Source organism: Musa acuminata, chromosome BXJ2-5, assembly GCF_036884655.1.
Source record: "Musa acuminata AAA Group cultivar baxijiao chromosome BXJ2-5, Cavendish_Baxijiao_AAA, whole genome shotgun sequence".
NCBI lineage: Eukaryota > Viridiplantae > Streptophyta > Magnoliopsida > Zingiberales > Musaceae > Musa > Musa acuminata.
The window spans coordinates 38,376,383-38,391,269 of record NC_088342.1 but is presented as its reverse complement, the minus strand read 5'-3'; the positions used below and the strand labels follow the sequence as shown (position 1 = coordinate 38,391,269).

General features: G+C 44.1%; 4 protein-coding genes across 6 annotated transcripts; all 4 read left to right on the top strand.

Moving 5' to 3' along the window:
• Positions 1 to 2,240: 2,240 nt before the first annotated feature.
• LOC103985858 (pentatricopeptide repeat-containing protein At4g17616) lies at positions 2,241 to 6,261 on the top strand. 3 transcript variants are annotated; one of them, XM_065109298.1, is made up of 4 exons: positions 2,241 to 2,431; positions 2,543 to 4,669; positions 4,768 to 5,103; positions 5,738 to 6,261. In XM_065109298.1, the coding sequence occupies exons 1-2, from the start codon at positions 2,351 to 2,353 to the stop codon at positions 4,592 to 4,594; spliced, it is 2,133 nt and encodes a 710-aa protein (XP_064965370.1). In that variant the 5' UTR covers positions 2,241 to 2,350; the 3' UTR covers positions 4,595 to 4,669; positions 4,768 to 5,103; positions 5,738 to 6,261. The 3 variants fall into 3 exon arrangements, with proteins under 3 accessions (XP_064965370.1, XP_018681337.2, XP_009401993.2); XM_018825792.2 differs by lacking the exon at positions 4,768 to 5,103; XM_009403718.3 differs by having other exon boundaries at positions 2,543 to 5,103.
• Positions 6,262 to 10,527: 4,266 nt separating this feature from the next.
• LOC135611785 (E3 ubiquitin-protein ligase ATL4-like) lies at positions 10,528 to 12,202 on the top strand. The gene has a single exon (XM_065107415.1). The coding sequence runs from the start codon at positions 10,529 to 10,531 to the stop codon at positions 11,723 to 11,725; it is 1,197 nt and encodes a 398-aa protein (XP_064963487.1). The 5' UTR covers position 10,528; the 3' UTR covers positions 11,726 to 12,202.
• A 444-nt stretch (positions 12,203 to 12,646) lies between these two features.
• LOC103985860 (pectinesterase inhibitor-like) lies at positions 12,647 to 13,150 on the top strand. Its single transcript, XM_009403720.3, has one exon. It carries the CDS (start codon positions 12,647 to 12,649, stop codon positions 13,148 to 13,150), a length of 504 nt encoding a protein of 167 aa, XP_009401995.2.
• Positions 13,151 to 13,847: 697 nt separating this feature from the next.
• LOC103985984 (putative invertase inhibitor) lies at positions 13,848 to 14,357 on the top strand. The gene has a single exon (XM_009403838.2). It carries the CDS (start codon positions 13,848 to 13,850, stop codon positions 14,355 to 14,357), a length of 510 nt encoding a protein of 169 aa, XP_009402113.2.
• The last annotated feature ends 530 nt before the right edge of the window (positions 14,358 to 14,887 follow it).

Sequence of the window (14,887 nt, the reverse complement as noted above, 5' to 3'; positions counted from 1 at the left end):
TCTTGTAGGTCCCGAAGGACCTATAAAAAAGAAAGTTGATTAGTTTGAAGAATGAGCGACGGATAAGTCCCGACATCTCGTGAAAAGGGGAAGCTTGACAAGTAATTCAGCGAGCACCTTATGTGCACAAGAGAAAAGAGGGAGAGGAGGAAAACAAAGACTTTAGATGATTGAACGAACAACTACAAGTCCACAAATAGTTGCTTACTGAGTGTCAAGCATGACAACAAGTTTCCGTCAAGGTAATGTGCGAACTTGCTAAAAATTATTCAACGCCCGACACTATACCGAAGCCCCATCCCCCATGGTGCCACATGGGTGGTTCTAGGGTACTAAGATGGCTGACGTTTCGTATACAACAGCGGGCTACAGAAAACAGCCCGTAGCACGTGAAAACGGAGCTGTTTTGGAGCTATTTTGCTCGGTTTGGTGAGCGATCACACTATAGCATTATAACTTATTCGAACTTACATTTTTACAAGCAAATGAACTTAAAACCAAGCCAAAACATACTGCTAAACAGTTATACATATAGATGAGTGTGACGAATAGTTCGTTGAACAGAATTATTATGAGTGCACGATTCGTGATAATATGGGGGTCATGTTAATCCTCATATTTTAGTAAATTTGATGTGTACTCTACTTTAAGACTCCCATCATAGTAAATCTCATAGATCAAAGAAAAGCATAAACAATTGGTGTATACACCAATAGTCTGTGTCATCATTGTCACTTGATTTATATAGACCCCAACCCCACTATCTAAATACTATGCTACCTCAAACCTTTGTTCAATTTGGAATGGTCCCTTATGCATATATCAAGACCTAAACTAGGGAAATATAGTGTCAGCAGCTAAGATGAATATCATCAACAACCAGCAGCCCATACACACAGCACACACATCGAACCTTTTGCAAGGAAAAAATATATATACATATGCATATTACAGCATTTACTTATTTGTTGTTGTTAGTGTGGATTTGACTCCTTAAGTTGTTCTTATTCTTCATCTATTCTGCACCACCATGTTTAGTGAGGTCTGCGGGGCTTCACAGGCCCTTGTTGCTCTCCACAAAAATTGCCATGATGATATGGTTGCAAGTGGCAATCTTGCTTTGGATTTTCTTTCTCTGTATTAATTGTGCTCCTGTGTAGGTCTCATCATTAAGGAACAACAAAATTGCACATAATAATATATTATAGCTTTCCCAAATAATTGCTTTTGTCTCTACTTTTTATAGTTGCAGAAGAGTCAAAAGTCCGATTCTACTTACTAGAATAATGTTAAATACTTGTTTTTGTTTTTTTATATAGAGGCCAGACTTTGGTGGAATTATATATTGCTCTTTTATAGGTGAGAGACATGAAGCAAGGTATCATAGATAGATCTTTGATAGTGTATGTGATAATCATTCCTGTAGATCCATAAGCCACATTAATTAATTACACAATCGAGTGAAGAGAGAGAGAGAGAGAGAGAGAGAAGAAACAATGTCGTTTTGAGTAATATTCTCGAGTGCAATAGGCTGGTATGGCATAAAAGTAGTGTGATAAAAATTCATATCCTGTTTAATTCATGGAGAAAATTAGGTGTCATAATTGGTTCTTCGCTATTAGGACCAATATGCATAAGAATTCTAGGACAAAAAGTTCTCCTTGTCACTAAAACTTATCAAGCAAGTAACGTAAGAACACTCTCCATGTCACTAAAAATTCAAACACTATTAGCATTACTCTTCTCAAATGCTCGCAAGCACTTTTTTCTTTATAATAATAAACAAAACAAGCTCAAATCGATAGAAACCATATATTGCATCACCAACAAAACTTTCTCATAATATTAGAAAAGGTGAGACGTAAACTTATTTTTGATACCTCTCTCAGCAACAGAGACATCAATATCATGTCGCCGAGGAATCAAAGAACATGCCGACATAAAAACCCACATTCAAGATGCCATGTATATGGTAACTCGGAAATGCATCGACCCTACTATTTAAAGACCACATTTGTAGTAATCCACCGCATCGCCTTGGAATAGAGATCCGATCTCAATCGGGCCGATCGCTTGACGACGCGTGTGCGTATGGGAGGGGGGGCTAACATTCGTGACCCACAGCCGGTTCAATCGGCCCATGTCTCACAACACGGGCCGGTCCATTAATTTTGTGTTGAGTGCGAAAGCCTGAAGCCTGTCTGGGTTCTAAGACGTGTGCCCTCTTTCCTCCCTAATCTTATTGTTCTCGTTCGGCTTGTCGATAGCGCCACACCGCCGGTAGGCCTCCCTCCCTCTACGCCTCTTCTCCTCCGTCTCTGATGCGAACCACCAGCTTCATCGGCATCAAATGAATCGTTCCCTCGTGCGGCTTTCTCCCTTCCACCGAAGGCTCTCGCGCATCCTCCTTTCGTCCACAGTTGATGCGAGCGTAAGATCAACCCTAGATACCAATTCTTGTTGAATTTGTTATGAATAGGAAAAAAGACGGGAAACTTGTCCGATGATTCCGTTCTCCTAATCACACCTATCTCGATTTCAGGTCGATCGTGCCGGATTACCCTTCGAAATTGGTGCTGCAATGTGCTGCGATCCGTTTCGACGGTATACTTCGAGTAGAGTTCAACCAAGATCCCTTTGGGAAGGCTCCTCCTACGAGACCCTGCTGAGGAAGTTCGAGTCGACTCTGCCGGATGATTCCCTTGAGGAAGCGTGGGAAGCATTCGGCAACTTCAAAATGTTGCATGGTTTCCCCGAGCAGCGACTGGTGAGCAAATTGATCGCTTCGCTTTCCTATTCATCGAGCGCTCATTGGCTTCGAAAAGCTTACGATTTGGCCATTAAGATTTCGAAGGAAAAGCCTGACCTTGTTCGGTGTGAATCCTTCTCCAGACTGTCCCTCGCTCTTGCCAGAACCCGAATGCCAGTTCCTGCCTCCACCGTCCTCCGGATAGTGTTGGAGCGAGGCAAAATTCCATCACAAGATATATTAAGCGCGTTGTTCTTACACCTCGTGAAGACACGAATTGGGTCCTGTCTCGCGTCGGATATCTTGATTGACATCTGTGAATATTATTTGAATAATTTCTGTAGCTCAGGCACAAGAAAGGCTAAGAAGATCAACCTCATGAAGCCAAATACTACCATTTTTAACCTTGTCCTGGATTCATGCCTAAGATTTGGTTCTCTGATAAAAGCACGACAGATTATAGAGTTGATGCCACAAGTAGGGGTTATCGCCGATGCAAATTCCATTGTAATTATTGCAAAGATCTACAAGATGACGGGGGAGCGTGGTGACTTGAACAACTTGAGAGAGCATATCGATAGTATCTCTTCCCCAGCATTAAGTAGACAATATTGGCAGTTCTATGACAGTCTTTTGTGCTTGCATTTCAAATATAATGATGTGGATGCTGCTGCAGAGCTTATGTTGGATCTTTTTCGACGTACACGGTCTCTTCACTCCTCCCGTGTGCTGCCACGTGTGAATTCTAATGGGTCTCAAACCCAATGCTTCCTTCAAGTTGGATCAAGCAATCTTCGGACGGGTAGTAGAATCATAATTGATTCACTGAACTTGAAGAATGATTTCCTGGTTGCTGCAAAAGGTCAATCAGGACTCATTCTCTTTGTGGATGGTAAATTTCTTCCCAGCAGCAAAGCTATTGCAAAGCTTATAAATGGCTATGTGAAAGAAAGGAACGTAGATAAGCTGTCTAACTTCTTAATTAATGTACAGAAAGAGGCAGATATAGTAGAAGTGGATTTGTGTTCAGATGTCCTGCATGCTTGCATTATGTTAGGATGGTTGGATACTGCCCATGACATTTTAGATGATTTGGAATTAGCTAAAATTCCTGTCGGAGCCAATCCTTATGCATCACTTTTGAATGCATATCTCAAGGAGAAAATGTGGGAGGAATCCAAAGTCCTAGTAAATCAAATGAAAAAGGTTGGTTTTATAGTTAGTGTATGTGATGAGCATGGTGAATCCACTTGTGTTGTAGAAAATATACGTGCCAATCATTTAGAGAAAAGAACATCAAATTTAGTGAAGAAATCTGATCTGCTTCGGTTTCTAGAACTGGAAGACAGGGAATATAACCTTGGAAATCAATTGGTTTATGAGTTTAATTCTTCAATTTTATTCTTTTGCAAGGCCAAAATGATAGAAGATGCTTTAAAGACGTTAAAGCAAATGAGACGAAGGAATGTCCAACCAACGGTTTTGACCTTCAGCTATTTAGTTGATGGTTATTCTTCTTTGGGAATGTATCGTGACATTACGATATTGTGGGGAGAAATGAGGAGGCAGATGGAATACGGAATGCTAGCTGCAGACAGAGATTTGTTTGACTGTTTGCTCTGGAATTTTCTAAGAGGTGGGTACTTTGAGAGAGCAATGGAAATCATCAATTATATGTTGAAGCATAATATGTATGTGGATAAATGGAAGTACAGAAGGGAGTTTCTGAAGTACCACGAAAATCTTTACTGTAGTCTGAAAGCATCAGATTGCAGAACAGATGCTCAGAACAGGAGGCTTGAATATGTCCGAGCCTTTAGGAAATGGTCTGGCATTGACCGATAGTTCAAAGAATAACTGCAGAAGCCCTTTGTGCTTAGGCATGATAGGGAGACGATAACAAGGTGCTGGTTGTTAAAGGTAAAAGAAGTCTGGATATATTTTTCTTGTTTGGGACACTTGGCTATTTCTATGTTGTGGATCTTCAATCATATTTAAGTATATCTGTCGGACTACAGGCCTTTTCTCCGCATCACATCTACAATTTGCACAAAGTGAAGTGACTTTGATACATGCTGCTATGTCATAATTAATTGCAGTAGTGGATCAATTGGAATATCTATTTCATTTCAAACTTTTTAAGAGGGAACAATGTTTTGCCGTGCTAATTGGGTATTCCTTCATGCCAAGGCGATGCGGTGGTTTACTATTTGAGTCAACAAATCTGGTCTTTAAGTGGTACGGTTGATGCATTTCTGAGTTGCTATATACATGACAACTTGAATGTGGGTCTGTGTCAACTTGTTCTTTGATTCCTCAGCCACATGATATTGATGTCTCTGTTGCTGAAAAAGGTATAAAAAATAAGTTTGTCTCACATTTTCTAATACTTTTGAGAAAGTTTTGTTGATGATGCAATATGGTTTCTATCAATTTGAGCTATTTTTGTTTATTATTATAAAGAAAAAAGTGCTTGCGAGCATTTGAGAAGAGAAATGCTAACAGTATTTGAATTTTTAGTGACATGGAACTAATTGGGATTTCACTTCCTTATTTTAAAGCCTGCTCAAGGGGAATACGAATGTTTCATAGGGTATGGTTTTTCACCAAAAAAGGAAAGTGGAAAAAAAGTGAAAGATCTTACTGTAGCATTTGGTTTATAAAGATATTCAATAAGCAGTTAAATATATAGCTACCTTTAAACGTGTCACTCCGAGTCTTTTAACTTGTTTGGTGAACTTCATCTTTGGAGAGTGTTCTTACATAACTTGCTTGATAATTCCTAACGTCTCTATTTCATATGATATTTTTGTTCTACAATTCTTATGCATATTGGTCCTAATAGCGAAGAATCAATTATGACAGCTAATTTTATCTATCTGAATTAAACAGGATATAATTTTTTATTAGAAAAAAGAATGGTTTTTTTGCTATCATTTGTACAAGGAAGTTTTACTATCAAGTTTTAACTGTTTGTTGAATGTACAGTATTCTTACGACAGTGCAAGCGAAAGAAAGCTACCAAAACTGCAATAGCTGATGATGAAAGCGCCGTGGCACAACTTGACTTAAAAAGCATCAAAGAGACACCTGAAGAGAAGCAGACATCCTGTTAGAGAGAACGAGATTAGCTATTAAAGGTCACTCCAGATGAGGTATGAAAGCCTGGAAGTAGTTATGATCTCACACTAGGGTGTTTGTCTTACGTTAAATATCAAGTTGTAACTATGACTTAGGCTCGACGTATACAACACAGAAAGTTGAGGAATCTGACCTGTAGGTTATGTTTGATTCAGATCTTATGCTTGTAAATTAGGTAGGTTAATTTTTAGATTTTCGGTTAGGATGGTCAATGCACAATTTTATGTTATTGATTTCGAGACTCGAAGGGAACAGTCTTATGGTTGTAGATCGTCACTGCATTAAGTTTTAGATTTTCACATATAGTACTGTTATCTTATTTTAAGGTATCGATTAGTTAAATGGATAACAAAATTAATAATTCATTGCAAGTGTTGGTGAACATATGTGTCGTGGTTGGTGAGTCAGCACGGCCTAGTCTACGGGCCGATGTCGGGAGTTCGCTCAGTCAAACGGGTTGTCGAGACCGATCACACTCGTGGGTCGGGATGCTGGTTGGTGTCTCTCGGTCGAGACGGTCGTACTTCCAATGGTGGTCGCGCTCCTACACAAAAGGCTTGCATCGGGGGTTCTCGACAGTGGCCTCTTGGTGAATGAGTCAGTTCTCCTCTTTCTCTTTTTTTTTTTTCCTTGGCCAAATGTGGATCAAGGGTTTTTATACTATTGTATGAGGGTCGATCATCGCGGGTTTCGCACGACGGTCGGGCGACGGTCGGTACTCGAGGGACAAGACTGTACCTTTGTACAGTTGCTATCTTGGAATGCATGGAACAACGCCTTTCCGGGGCGGGAAGTACACGACGCCATCCCCAGTTTTCCGGAACGAGATGTGCCGAAGAGTGTCTTGGTACGGATCATGTCTGGCGCGTAGGAGTACTTGTGCTTACTTAGTGAGGGAGTGGTGTGCATTGGTGGTGACGTGGTTGGGGCCCAAAATACCTTATCAGTAAGTTTTTGGGTTCGAATCTTATCTTTAGATTTCACGCTCTACTCTTCAATATACTTGGTTGAATAATAGAACTGTAAACTGTAAAGGTTAAATATGCAACATAATGTAAAATGAAAGCTAAAGAAAAAACAAAATGAAGGAAGAAAAAAAAAAAGAATTGTCTCAAGAGCAAGAAAAAATGGAAATCAAGAGAGGGGGAGAACTTTTGCAGTCTTTTGCTGATCCATACTCGAAGGCGACCAATGATAGGCTTTTGCGAACAGAGAGAGATTATAAAGAAAAAGAAAAGTGAGATAGCAGATATTTTAAAGAGTTGAATTGATATCATATATGGAAGACTGGGCAGAGATTTCAAGAGTTGTACTGATATCATGAAAATAAAAAATAAAATTATAAATCTTGACTATTTAAGATCTATCACCAAACATATCAAAAAGAATTATAATAAAAAAATAAAAGAAAAATTCAAACTAAGAGATATACTTCGAGTCCCAACCAAACTTGTGTGTGTGTGAGAGAGAAGACGATGTGAAGACCACACGTTCCAACAACAGCATCGGCGCGACCTGCCATCGCAATGTCTTGTAGCAAGCGACGGTATTCTTCTTATACTGTGACGAATGCATGGTAACTGTGTCGGGTCACCACAGCGTCCAGTTAATTCTTTGTTCCCTATCCTGTTGGGGATTGGAACCCGAGGAATCCCCGACGGGAACGCCGTGTCGACACCTCTCGATGGGGTCGGCTGCTGCTGCTGCTGCTGCGTTCCCAAGCTTTTGGCAGTGGCTGCTGCTCGTGTTGGTCTCCACTTAGTGCAGTGCAGATGGTATCATCATATGGTTTCTGACATGCACGGCACTTAAACTGAGATGGAGGAATTGATAGAACCATCTCTCAAGTTCTTGAAGTTGTATGATTCACATGATCGCACACTACTTTTATGCCATACTAGCCTATTATTCCACTCGAGAATATTACTCAAAACGACATTGTTTCTTTTCTCTCTTTCTCTCTTCACTCGATTTAGTAAATGATGTAGAAAATGATCCATTCAATCAGGTGATGGGAGGCAGACTAATAATGCAGCCTGTTGACTTAAGTCTGCCATTTGTAATTAGATTTGTGAATCATTCTGGTCCAAGAAAAGTATATACGTACAAATTTAGCACCAAATTGATGAGGAATAGCAGCATCTACAGGAATGCTTATCACATACACTCTCAAAGATCTATCTGTGATACCTTGCTTCATGTCTCTCACCTATAAATGAGCAATATATAATCCACCAAAGTCTGGCCTCTACATAAACCAGAAAACAAGTATTTAACATTATTCTAGTAAGTAGACTTGGACTTTTGACTCTTCTGCAACTATAAAAAGTAGAGACAGAAGCAATTATTTGGGAAAGCTATAATATCTTATTATGTGCAATTTTGTTGTTCCTTAATGATGAGACCTACCACTGGAGCACAATTAATGCAGAGAAAGAAATCCAAAGCAAGATAGCCACTTGCAACCACATCATCATGGCAATTTTTATTGAGAGCAACGAGGGCTTGTGAAGCCCCGCAGACCTCACTAAACATTGTGGTGCAGAATAGATGAAGAATAAGAACAACTTAAGGAGTCAAATCCACACTAACAACAACAAATAAGTAAATGTTGTAATATGCATATGTATATATATATTTTTCCTTGCAAAAGGTTCATTGGTTAATGATGAGATTCATCTTAGCTTCTGACATTATATTTCCATAGTTTAGGTGTTGATATATGCATAAGGGACCATTCCAAATAGAACAAAGGTTTGAGGTAGCATAGTATTTAGATAGTGGGGTTGGGGGGTCTATAAATCAAGTGACAATGATGACACATACTGTTGGTGTATACACCAATTGTTTATGCTTTTATGTGATCTATGAGATTTCCTATGATAGGAGTCTTAAAGTAGAGCACACATCAAATTCACTAAAATATGAGTCTCAACATGACCCCCCATATTGCTACAATACTCACTATTTAGCTATCATACTTATCACAATCTCAAAACAAAAATGATGGAGTTTTAGATGAAACTCTCTCTCTCTCTCTCTCTCTCTCTCTCTCTCTCTCTCTCTCTCTATATATATATATATATATATATATCAAAATGCCATATTAATCTAATTGATTAACCATTTCACAGTATTCATTCTCATTTGACTCGGAGATGACATGACACATATTTGTCCTCAAGTGTTTGAACACAAGTGAACAATAATTGTCATCACTGTAGTCCTTATTATTTATCATTTTATCAATCATAAGTTTCAAAGCCCATTGAGATAATTCAATGGCACATGTAATTGACTCGAACAATGTCCAATCGAATAAAAGATCAGGAAGATACAGACAACTGCCATCACAGCGCCAAACGCTTATCTAGACTGCTCGTCTTTGCGATGACTAAAGAGCTTTGAAGTGCAGTTGAGTAAGGATCATAATCTTGTGGGACAAGAAGATGTGAAACAAGCTGTGTAGAAACTCCAAGGGATCTCTGAAACTTGCAGTGGTCGAGCAGATAGAAAAAGGAAGGGCAAAACCACTGAAAAGCTGAGGAGAACTATTTGCTTTGTTGGAAATTGCCACAGTGAAGCCATTGGCCTCTTCCTTCCCATCACAGACACCGCAGGCCAGTAGTAGTGCAACCGAGGTTAATTTCTTGCAGATGTTTTGATCCTTCTCTTTCCTCGGTTGGAGGGAGGATCAGCTAACACTAAACAAGGAAGGAATAGTCGGTCTGCCAATGGACAATACGTTCACTTGCTTTCGAGGAGGAGAAGCTTTTGCTTTCCTCTCGGTAATAAAGGCTAAATCAAACCATGATTCCCTTGACCAAATCAACCCTCGCTTTAGTTGCATCATTTCTTTTTTTGTGGGGCGGAGACTTTGCTGCACGACGGCTGTTCTTATCCTCCCTGTGAGAACTTAAACCTGACTGCTACAGAGATCAAAGCCTTCTCAGGAGGCACAGCTAGCAGAAGATGAGCGGAAGAACAGATGGGCATAGTTGAATCATCTGCAATCAACCCAGCATTCTTCGCCACTTTTTAGAAAGACTCCCCAGTAGTAGTAGTGTTGTTGATGATGCAGTGCTGCGCTTTGTTTTGGTCACCGACAAAGACACGGTACGGACTCGACATGTATCATTCATCCGCTGCTCCTCTCCCCACCTTGTGTGTGATCTAAAGCGTAAACCCACAGGTGGGGCAGCCAATCGATTGCTTAGGGCTCTTCAGAACTAAAGTTGGCCTCTGTTTGATGGTCTTACTCGTCAATCAACAACACTAATCAACGGCGGAACATTCACAAGCACACGGCACACCCATGGAGAGTCGGTACCAGAAGATTACCTCGGCCGGGAAGAGAACTGATGGGAATAATGTACTGCGGTGGCTTCATCTGGAGGCAGTGTTCACTGTTCCCCGGCAATTTATATCACGCTTTGTACTCCTTCGAAGATTCAAAGTATGATGCTTCACTGCTACTTAACCGAATCCAATGTGATTTGGTGTTATATCGGTCAAACAATGCATGCACGTATTTTTCCTTCTTCTTCGATTTGTGATTCCATTTTATATTATATATATATTATTCTACATTTTTACGAGGAGATTAGAAATACTTTAAACTTTAAAATGTGTAAATACATGTGTACAGAGAGCAGAGAGAAGGAAAGTCGAGTGCAAAGCCGGACTCCACTATATATGCACGGCCACACAGCCTACATCTCCTTCGCCTTCACCAAGATGGCAGCTCCGCCTTCGCTGCGACCCCTTAAGAACTTGCCTCCCACAGCGGAGGCCTCTGGCGGCGCCACCAACTCCGCCGCTATATCCCTCAGTCCCAGCCTCTTCATCATCTCCGCCATCGTCGCCTTCGTCTTCGTCGCGTCCGCCTCCATCCACCTCCTCCTCCGTTTCCTATCCTCGCGCCGTCGCTCGTCCTCCGTCGCTGCTGCGCCGCCGCTGCCGCCGCTCTTCCAGCTCCGCCACTCTGATTTCTCTTCCCCGTCATCGTCCGCTGCTGCCGCTGCCGTGGCCTCCGACTTCGGCCTCTCCGACCAAGACAAGGAGGCGCTCATTGACTCCCTCCCGCTGTTCTCTCTGGCCTCCTCGCTAGCCGTCCTCCCCAAGTCTTCGCCGGACTGCGCCGTCTGCCTCTACCCCTTCCGCCCACACGACGAGCTCCGTCTCCTCCCGGCCTGCCGCCACGCCTTTCACTCCCGGTGCGTCGACCCATGGCTCCGCTCCACCCCTTCTTGCCCTCTCTGCCGTTCCTCCATCGCCCTCCCCGCCCCGCCTCTCCCACCCCCGCCACCGGCGTCGCTTCTTACCATCGCCTCTTACGGGAACCCCTCCCGGTCCGGCAGCTTCCGCGTCGAGATGGGCAGCGTGAGCCGGCGGACCCCAACGGAAGCGGAGCCAGCCGTGAACCCTCCGCAGCACCTGAGGACGTACTCCATAGGGTCGTCGTTCGAGTACGTGGTGGACGAGGAGGTGGAGGCAATAGTGGCGCGGATCCGAAGACGGGCGGAGAAGGAGGAGAAACGGGAAGCGGCGGCCGAGCCTGCCTCCTCCGCTATCGTAGCGGGGCCGGCTCCAGCGGCGGCGGAGGCGACGGGGGTAGGAGGGAGGGGATGGCTGCGGGCGTACGTGGACCGGCTCGCGTCCTCGGCCTCGACCTCCTTCTCCTCGTTCCGTTTCTCTGGGCAGTGGAGCCACCGGTACGACGGCGGTGACGGAGGCGGGGTCGCGAGATACTCGTCAGATTTGGAAGGGAGCGCGCGGCGGGAGGCGGAGGAGGGTGGCTACTACGTCTTCTACAGGTGGCTGATAGGGGCATAAAGGTCACTTCATTCCCTCCTCCTCGTCAAAGCACCCTTTCGGGCGCCTCCACGACTAAAGCACCCACCCACAGCATTCCCCTACAACTACGAAAACGTCCTCGCGGGCCCCGACGTGTCTCCCTCTGGACGATCAAACCCGGAGGGCCCACAAGCCGGAACACATAGAGAAGCTTCTTGTAGTGGCATCAGTGGGCCACAACGGCCGCTGGTTCCCGAGAGATAGGATCATGTGTTCATCGTTCTGCGTTTCACGTTTGGCATTGGAGGAGGGACTTCGAATTCTTGTAACTTTGTTTTGTGCTGTTGTATTGGGATGATGATGATGATGATGATGATGATGACGATGATTTGAAAGAGAAATAAATGGAATCAGTCGAGTCAGTGATGATCCGTGAAGGGCACCACCAACGCCTGTACCGTAGTGTTTCAATGTGCACCACCAACTCCTATTGCCTGCAAGCCTTCAACTTGCATATATTTCTTGTCAGGAATTCTTTAGATTTCATGTCGATCAACAGCTTCCATGGATGGCGCTCTTCATAGATCATGATGAATCAAGAAGACCTTAATGATCACTTAGCCTGAAGGTGTCCGTCCCATCAATATATATCTGCAAATCTATTGTGGCCCCAGGAGGACTTTTTGATCCCCAGACCGCAGTCGAAGCCCCTACCGTGACATCAGTCATTCGTGTACGCCGCCAGTTTTGGTGGCGACCAACTCAACTTAGGTAGTGGTCTCGGATTCAGCTCGGCCCAATTCAGGACTCAGAGCTCGTATCACGTGCAGCTCACGTTGTCAACGGACCATCTACGACGACAGAACCCGAGCTTTATATTGCGTGCCGAAGGATTCAGCTCACCGATGAACGTATCATTTCGTCCGAACCCTCGAGTTGAAACGAGATCCGTGGCGAAGAATGAGGCCCTACGATGTGTCCTGCGGTCTCCTTCTCATTCTGTTCCTCGCCCTCTCAAGCCTCTCCTCTGCAACCGAGACGATGGAGAAAGCCTGCAACCTGACGATCGACTACCACTTCTGCATGAAATCCCTAAAAGCCGACCCTCGAAGCCGTTCGGCAGATCTCCGAGGCCTCGGCGCCATCGCCATCGACCTATCCATCGCCCACGCCAACGCCACCACTTCCAAGCTGGAGACCCTGCACGCCAACGCCTCCAACCCCTACACCAAGAACAAGCTGGAGGCGTGCTTGATACTGTACCGCAACGCACTGCCGCCGCTGCAGCTGGCGGCGGAGTTCTTGGCGTCCAAGCACTTCGGTGTCGCCAAGGCCATGATGGAGGCGCCTGTTTTCGCCCCGGGGAGCTGCGAGGGGCTGCTGGGCCATGTGCTGGCTACGGAGAATGACAGCGTCTTCAATCTCATGCTCATGGCTAGGCGATTCGCAGAGGCATTGGCATAAGCTACCTTCCCCCATGTTTGCATGTTTGTGCTTGTCATCCAAACCGCGATCTCGAATAAGATCATCGTGTTCTTGTTTGCTGTGTTCACAGAATGTCCAAGGCAAAGTGGACGCCGATTTCTGACCTTAACAACGACTTGCATGGAGATTATTATGAGAAAACATGTTGTTGGCCTACGTCTTGAATAAAATTGATATTGGAGAGTAAATCTTGATCGACAATGTCGTAAATGTTGGGAGAGTGCAGTGAGGGATGAAGAAGTCATTCATCTATACATTTACACCCAACCGAATCATAAATCGATTTACTATCCACAATTACCTTCGTATAATTTATGGACAGCCTCCTTAAATGTTCACGACCAACCCGTGGTTCCTCTTATTGCACCGAGTCCATGGATGGGCATTAAAGCTTTGCAGTGAGGAAGCAGCGGGGGTGGTTGCAATGGAGACACCGAGAGTTATTGCGAAGAAAAAAGGTTTCGGGCTTTAAAATCCTTCACATGTCGTGCTGAACAGCGGGAAAAAAGCAATCTACGTGTCGACTATAAGATTATTTCTGTCAAATAATTGTAGAAAATTCACCACGAAAATTATTACAATTGCCATATTGAATGAACTGTGTGACCTGTGTTCTTCCCGTATTAAATAACCTTCACTCAAGCAAACCACGCCGAGGCCAGGGCAGCAAAACAAGATGAGGCCCTCCGTGTTCCTCTCTCTGCTTCTTCTTCTTCTTCTTCTGCTACCCTTCATCCGAGCTATCTCCTCTTCTCCCATCGAAGACGTGTGCGAATATGTGCAGGACAGCTACGTCGACAAAGGATACTGCATCAGAACTCTCAAGTCCGACCTCAGGAGCAGCAAGGCTGACGCCAAGGGCCTGGGCGTCATCGCGGCGGAGCTGACGATCGCCAAGGCCACGGTCATCAGGTCACATATCAAGGAGCTGCTGAAGAATGCGAGCAATTCCTACGACAGGAGACGAGCCCAAGCTGCTCTGCTGATCTTCTCAAACGTGATCCCGTCCTTGCGGTGGTCGGCGGATTCCATAGCCTCCAAGTTCTATGCCAGCGCTGGAGCCGTGCTCTTCGTGGCCCTGGATGCGGCCTCAGCTTGTGTAGGAGTGGTGGAGCTGGGTGATGCGGCTGATGACTACGTCAACCTCACGTTGCTTGCTCAGGCCATCACCCTCCATCTGCGTTAGCTTTCAAGTTTGTTCACCTTTTCTTCTCTTTGTCCTGCTCTACGAGGAATAAGAACTACTGATTTGGGTGACAATGCTTTGCCAGAAACAAATGCATTGATGATGAATAACAACCACGTATCACAAAATAAGACAATTAAGCTCACAAGCTAGTGAGAGCACAGACGATGATGAGGCAGCTTGTGTTACTTAATCGTGATCCACTCACTCGCATTAACCGGATCTAACAAGACACCCATGCGAATGAAAGTATGTAATTTGTGCGTCCGTCCCTTCGTCTCTGAACGCTCTCATGTTGACATGTACGTACGTATACAGATACGCCCAGCACTCAATGCAATATGCGACTACGTTTTGTAAGGCACGCATGAGGTTGACACGTACGTACATATACAGATACGCCCAGCACTCAATGCAATATGCAACTACGTTTTGTAAGGCACGCATGAGGTTGACACGTACGTACATATACAGATACGCCCAGCACTCAATGCAATATGCAACTACGTTTTGTAAGGCACGCATGAGGT

Excerpts from the sequence above, each read along its gene's own strand:
- LOC103985860 (XM_009403720.3), top strand. The coding sequence starts at position 12,647 with ATGAGGCCCTACGATGTGTCCTGCGGTCTCCTTCTCATTCTGTTCCTC.
- LOC135611785 (XM_065107415.1), top strand. The coding sequence starts at position 10,529 with ATGTGTACAGAGAGCAGAGAGAAGGAAAGTCGAGTGCAAAGCCGGACT.
- LOC103985984 (XM_009403838.2), top strand. The coding sequence starts at position 13,848 with ATGAGGCCCTCCGTGTTCCTCTCTCTGCTTCTTCTTCTTCTTCTTCTG.
- LOC103985858 (XM_018825792.2), top strand. The coding sequence starts at position 2,351 with ATGAATCGTTCCCTCGTGCGGCTTTCTCCCTTCCACCGAAGGCTCTCG. Across the intron at positions 2,432-2,542 it reads CGTCCACAGTTGATGCGAGC|GTCGATCGTGCCGGATTACC; the intron begins GTAAGATCAACC and ends TCTCGATTTCAG.